The 6,969-nt window shown below is 55.9% G+C and overlaps 1 protein-coding gene across 1 annotated transcript; it reads left to right on the top strand.

Moving 5' to 3' along the window:
- Positions 1 to 4,348: 4,348 nt before the first annotated feature.
- sp7 (Sp7 transcription factor) lies at positions 4,349 to 5,662 on the top strand. The gene has a single exon (XM_085972563.1). It carries the CDS (start codon positions 4,403 to 4,405, stop codon positions 5,627 to 5,629), a length of 1,227 nt encoding a protein of 408 aa, XP_085828689.1. The 5' UTR covers positions 4,349 to 4,402; the 3' UTR covers positions 5,630 to 5,662.
- The last annotated feature ends 1,307 nt before the right edge of the window (positions 5,663 to 6,969 follow it).

Below are 6,969 nucleotides of genomic sequence, written 5' to 3'. Positions count from 1 at the left end.
TGACCCCTCGTTCTAGATCCCCCCAGCCAGGGGGAAACATCCTCCCTGCATCCAGTCTGTCTAGCCCTGTCAGAATTTTATACGTTTCAATGAGATCCCCTCTCATTCTTCTAAACTCTAGTGAATACAGGCCTAGTTGACCCAATCTCCCCTCATACGACAGTCCTGCCATCCCAGGAATCAGTCTGGTGAGCCTTCGCTGCACTCCCTCGATGGCAAGCATATCCTTTTTTAGGAACATGCTCGAGGGGCTAAATGGCCTCCTCCTGTTCCTAATGTAACAGGCTCGAGGGGCTGAATGGCCTCCTCCTGTTCCTAATGCAACAAGCTCGAGGGGGCTGAATGGCCTCCTCCTGTTCCTGTGCAACAGGCTCGAGGGGGGCTGAATGGCCTCCTCCTGTTCCTAATGCAACAGGCTCGAGGGGGCTGAATGGCCTCCTCCTGTTCCTGTGTAACAGGCTCGAGGGGGGCTGAATGGCCTCCTCCTGTTCCTAATGCAACAGGCTCGAGGGACTGAATGGCCTCCTCCTGTTCCTGTGTAACAGGCTCGAGGGGGCTGAATGGCCTCCTCCTGTTCCTAATGCAACAGGCTCGAGGGGGCTGAATGGCCTCCTCCTGTTCCTAATGCAACAGGCTCGAGGGGGGCTGAATGGCCTCCTCCTGTTCCTAATGCAACAGGCTCGAGGGGGCTGAATGGCCTCCTCCTGTTCCTGTGTAACAGGCTCGAGGGGGGCTGAATGGCCTCCTCCTGTTCCTAATGCAACAGGCTCGAGGGACTGAATGGCCTCCTCCTGTTCCTGTGTAACAGGCTCGAGGGGGCTGAATGGCCTCCTCCTGTTCCTAATGCAACAGGCTCGAGGGGGCTGAATGGCCTCCTCCTGTTCCTGTGCAACAGGCTCGAGGGGGGCTGAATGGCCTCCTCCTGTTCCTAATGCAACAGGCTCGAGGGACTGAATGGCTTCCTCCTGTTCCTAATGTAACAGGCTCGAGGGGCTGAATGGCCTCCTCCTGTTCCTAATCTAACAGGCTCGAGGGGCGGAATAGCCTCCTCCTGTTCCTAATGCAACAGGCTCAAGGGGCTGAATGGCCTCCTCCTGTTCCTAAAGTAACAGGCTCGAGGGGGGCTGAATGGCCTCTTCCTGTTTCTATGTAACTAGAACATTCAGTGAGATCATGGCTGATATGCGACCTAACTCCATCTACCCGCCTTTGCCCCGTATCGCTTAATAACCTTTGGTTAACAGAAGTCTATCAATCTCTGATTTAATATTAACAATTGACCCCCCCAGCATCAATTGCCGTTTGCGGAGGAGAGTTCCAAACTTCTACCACCCTTTGTGTGTCGAAGTGTTTCCTAACGTCACTCCTAATGTCTAGTCCTAGACTCCCAAACCCGTGGGTTGATTGTAGTTTGAACTGTTCCAGATGGCTCTGGTCTTCCGCAACAGAACGTTCTTGCACGCCCATCATCACCCCACTTCCCCTTCTCTCTGTGGTCCACTCTCCCCCTGTGCCCATCCAAACCAACCAAACATGTTTGGGGATTGATACAGGGCTATGGGGAGAGAGCGGGGCAGTGGGATTAGCTTGGGATTGATACAGGGCTATGGGGAGAGAGCAGGGCAGTGGGATTAGTTTGGGGATCGATACAGGGCTATGGGGAGAGAGCGGGGCAGTGGGATTAGTTTGGGGATTGATACAAGGCTATGGGGAGAGAGCGGGGCAGTGGGATTAGTTTGGGATTGATATAGGGCTATGGGGAGTGAGCGGGGCAGTGGGATTAGTTTGGGGATTGATGCAGGGCTATGGGGAGAGAGCGGGGCAGTGGGATTAGTTTGGGATTGATACAGGGCTATGGGGAGAGAGCGGGGCAGTGGGATTAGTTTGGGGATTGATGCAGGGCTATTGGGAGAGAGCGGGGCAGTGGGATTAGTTTTGTGATTGATACAGGGCAATGGGGAGAGAGCAGGGCAGTGGGATTAGTTTGGGGATTGATACAGGGCTATGGGGAGAGAGCGGGGCAGTGGGATTAGTTTGGGGATTTGTACAGGGCTTTGGGGAGAGAGCGGGGCAGTGGGATTAGTTTGGGGATTTGTACAGGGCTATGGGGAGAGAGTGGGGGAGTGGGATTAGTTTGGGATTGATATAGGGCTATGGGGAGTGAGCGGGGCAGTGGGATTAGTTCGGGGATTGATACAGGGCTATGGGGAGAGAGCGGGGCAGTGGGATTAGTTTGTGGATTGATACAGGGCTATGGGGAGAGAGCAGAGCAGTGGGATTAGTTTGGGGTTTGATACGGGGCTATGGGGATGGAGCGGGACAGTGGGATTAGTTTGGGGTTTGATACAGGGCTATGGGGAGAGAGCGGGGCGGTGGGATTAGTTTGGGGATTGATACAGGGCTATGGGGATGGAGCGGGGCAGTGGGATTAGTTTGTGGATTGATACAGGGCTATGGGGAGAGAACGGGGCAGTGGGATTAGTTTGGGGATTGATACAGGGCTATGGGGATGGAGCGGGGCAGTGGGATTAGTTTGTGGATTGATACAGGGCTATGGGGAGAGAGCGGGGCAGTGGGATTAGTTTGGGGATTCATACAGGGCTATGGGGAGAGAGCGGGGCAGTGGGAATAGTTTGGGATTGATACAGGGCTATGGGGAGAGAGCGGGGTAGTGTGATTAATTTGGGGATTGATACAGGGCTATGGGGAGAGAGCGGGACAGTGGGATTAGTTTGGGGTTTGATACAGGGCTATGGGGAGAGAGCGGGGCAGTGGGATTAATTTGGGGATCGATACAGGGCTATGGGGAGAGAGTGGGGCAGTGGGATTAGTTTGGGGATTGATACAGGGCTATGGGGAGAGAGCGGGGCAGTGGGATTAGTTTGGGGATCGATACAGGGCTATGGGGAGAGAGCGGGGCGGTGGGATTAGTTTGGGGATTGATACAGGGCTATGGGGAGAGAGCGGGGCAGTGGGATTAGTTTGGGGATTGATACAGGGCTATGGGGAGAGAGCGGGGCAGTGTGATTAGTTTTGTGATTGATACAGGGCTATGGGGAGAGAGTGGGGCAGTGGGATTAGTTTGGGGATTGATACAGGGCTATGGGGAGAGAGCGGGGCAGTGGGATTAGTTTTGTGATTGATACAGGGCTATGGGGAGAGAGCGGGGCAGTGGGATTAGTTTGGGGATTTGTACAGGGCTTTGGGGAGAGAGCGGGGCAGTGGGATTAGTTTGGGGATTTGTACAGGGCTATGGGGAGAGAGCGGGGCAGTGGGATTAGTTTGGGGATCGATACAGGGCTATGGGGAGAGCACGGGGCAGCGGGATTAGTTTGGGGATTGATATAGGGCTATGGGGAGCGAGCGGGTCAGTGGGATTAGCTTGGGGATTGATACAGGGCTACGGGGACGGAGCGGGGCAGTGGGATTAGTTTGTGGATTGATACAGGGCTATGGGGAGAGAGCGGGTCAGTGGGATTAGTTTGGGGTTTGATACAGGGCTATGGGGACGGAGCGGGACAATGGGATTAGTTTGTGGATTGATACAGGGCTATGGGGAGAGAGCGGGGCAGTGGGATTAGTTTGAGGATTGATACAGGGCTATGGGGAGAGAGCAGGCCAGTGGGATTAGTTTGGGGATTGATACAGGGCTATGGGGAGCGAGCGGGGCAGTGGGATTAGTTTGGGGATTGATACAGGGCTATGGGGAGAGAGCGGGGCAGTGGGATTAGTTTGTGATTGATACAGGGCAATGGGGAGAGAGCGGGGCAGTTGGATTAGTTTGTGATTGATACAGGGCTATGGGGAGAGAGTGGGGCAGTGTCATTAATTTGGGGATTGATACAGGGCTATGGGGAGAGAGCGGGACAGTGGGATTAGTTTGGGGTTTGAAACAGGGCTATGGGGAGAGAGCGGGGCTGTGGGATTAGTTTGGGGATTGATACAGGGCTATGGGGAGAGAGCGGGGCAGTGGAATTAGTTTGGGGATCGATACAGGGCTATGGGGAGAGAGCGGGGCAGTGGGATTAGTTTGGGGATTGATACAGGGCTATGGGGAGAGAGCGGGGCAGTGGGATTAGTTTGGGGATCGATACAGGGCTATGGGGAGAGAGCGGGGCGGTGGGATTAGTTTGGGGATTGATACAGGGCTATGGGGGGAGAGCGGGGTAGTGGGATTAGTTTGGGGATCGATACAGGGCTATGGGGAGAGAGCGGGGCAGTGGGATTAGTTTGGGGATCGATACAGGGCTATGGGGACTGAGAGCGGGATTAATTTGGGATCGCCTCCCCCTGTGCTGTGAAGCTCTCTGGCCAGTGGTGAAATGAACGGTTTTATAACTTTGTCCCCTCACCCTCTCTCCCCTCGCAGGAAGAAGCTCGATTCGGATCCAGCCCACTGGCCATGTTGACCGCGACCTGTAACAAATTCGGGGGCTCCAGCCCTCTCAGGGACCCCTCCACTCCGGGGAAGCTCAGCAACTCTACAGGGAAGAAGTCCTACAGCCCCAACTCCGACCTCCTGGTGTCCAAGGGCCGTGGGGTGGAGGGGCTGGCCGACTCCTATGGAGGCGGCTCCGTGGGGTGTGGGAACGGCCTGATGTCCCCCCCTAGCCCGCAAGCGCCGTCCGGCTACGGGAATGATTACAGCCCCTTTGCCCACTCCTTCGCTGGCCCGTCCGCCAGCCAGGACCCTTCGCTCCTGCTGCCCAAGGGTCAGCTGCCTCCGGCCGATTGCCTTCATGGCGTCTACTCTTCGCTGGACGTGGGTCACCCTTACGGGTCATGGTACAAGACGGGCATCCACCACGGCGCCTCTGGCAACCCGGCCCCATCCTGGTGGGACGTGCACCCCAACAACAACTGGCTGAGCGCCCCCGCTCAATCCGAGGGCCTGCAGCCCTCCTACCAGTCGGTGGCCACCCAGTCCTCCATCAACCCTCAGCTTACCGGCTACGCTCCGGAATATGGCTCCATGAACCACTACGCCCCAGTGGGCCTGGGCTCGACCTCCACACTGCTGCCCACCGCCAATCAGCACCTGCTGCCCCAGGACATCTTCAAGTCCAAGCCAGCCATCAACAGCGCCTTGGTGGACGGCGGCCTCGGGCTCAAGCCGTCGCGCGGAGCATCCTTCGGTGGAGGTTCGGGGAGGGCCACCTGCGACTGCCCCAACTGCCAGGAGATCGAGAGGCTGGGGGCCTCGGGGGTCGGGCTCCGGAAGAGGGCGGTGCACAGCTGCCACATCCCCGGCTGCGGCAAGGTGTACGGCAAGGCGTCTCACCTGAAGGCTCACCTGAGGTGGCACACCGGCGAGAGGCCGTTCGTCTGCAACTGGCTCTTCTGCGGCAAGCGTTTCACCCGCTCCGACGAGCTGGAGCGGCACGTCCGCACCCACACCCGGGAGAAGAAGTTCAACTGCCTGCTGTGCAACAAGCGCTTCACCCGCAGCGACCACCTCAGCAAGCACCAGAAGACGCACAGCGAGGAGGTCAAGCCCAGCGCCGAGAGCGAGGCCGAGAGGCCCGAGACCCGCGATCCCAACTCCCCGACCAACGGCCTCCAGGAGTCAGCCCCCAACGCGTCGGAGAAAGGGACCCCGCCCGACCAAGGGGGTCTCCTGGAGATATGAGCAAGAGTTGGGCGGTTGGCTGGTTGGTTGGGTAGTGGGGGCGGTAGCGAGGGTGGGGTGTGGGGGGGTGTGGGGGTAAACAGGATGATTCGTTGGAACAATCTTAAGGCATTGGGCGTCAATTCTACCCATTGCCCTCAAACCCTCCCCACAGCCCTCAAACTCAAACCCAAATGGGGACGAGTTGAGGAGGTGAGGCATTCATCGACAAGTTGGCCATTTACTCGACAGACAGCTCCGAGACTGCCCATTGGACCGGCGGCGCGGGGGGGCAGGGGGGGGAAGGCGAGAAGGAGAAGGAAGCCTAGACGCGAGGGTGAACGCAGGACGGAGCCAAATCTCGAGAGTGGGACAGGAAGAATGGGAGCACGAAAAGCCACCGCCTTGAGATCGAAAAGAAGACGAGGAATACGATGAAGAGTCGGATGGATAAATCACTGTAACATATGGGGCCTTGCAGAGTTTATATTTAAAAAGTTAAAAAAAAAGAGACACTGTATCAGACATATTTATATAAATTATGGGGGTCGATGGGACCGTTAATGGATCGGAATGATTCGAGTCTTTGAAGAAAGGGATTGAAGACTTGGTCCAATCTTTGGGGGGGTTGGAGGGTGCGGGGGAAGACATTTTAGGAATTAAAACAAAGATTAATTTTTTTTTTAATGAGAGTATTGAACAAATAGGTTTGTTCGGAAACAAGACTCCGGCATTGCTTTGACAGGCAGCAGGAAAATACCCACGCCCGCTCGCTGAATCCCACTTAAGTGCCTTCTGGTACCATTTCAGGGTTGGGTTCCGAAGAGGCAGAGGAAGATGCCACAGATCCGGGGGGGTGGGGTGGTGTGTGTGTGTGTGTGTGTGGTCAGTCCACCCGAGGGACGGGTGGGGTGCAACGGAATTTATGTTGACGTGTCATCTTTAAGTGAGGGTGGGATTTTTGTGCCTGTGTTAAATTAACTCCCGTCTTGCTACCGGTTAACACACTCTGTGATCGTCGCTTCCTCACCTGTCTGCCCCTTCTGACCGCCCGCTTATGGTGCTGGTCGCGGCGGGAGGGTTATAGAGTTTCACTGACTGATACGCTACCTGCCTCTCTTAAACTTAATTTCCGTCTTCCTGTTCAATATGCTCGTGTCCAAATGTTTATTTAATAAGTTCTTTCTGTCTGTGTGTGCGTGTGTGTGTTTGAACATGACTGCATAAAGTGTGTCAGTGTGTTTCTGTCTGTCTGTGTTTGTGCTTCTGTCTGTGTCAGCTGTGGCTCAGTGCGTCTAAAGGTTGTGGGTTGAAGTCCCACTCCAGAGACTTGAGCACAAAACTCGAGGCTGACACTCCCA

The sequence above is a fragment of the Somniosus microcephalus genome, chromosome 33 (genome assembly GCF_052327205.1).
Source record: "Somniosus microcephalus isolate GS21.2 chromosome 33, FLI_Smic_1.0, whole genome shotgun sequence".
Classification (NCBI taxonomy): Eukaryota; Metazoa; Chordata; class Chondrichthyes; order Squaliformes; family Somniosidae; genus Somniosus; species Somniosus microcephalus.
This window is presented reverse-complemented; position numbering and strand designations above follow the sequence as displayed.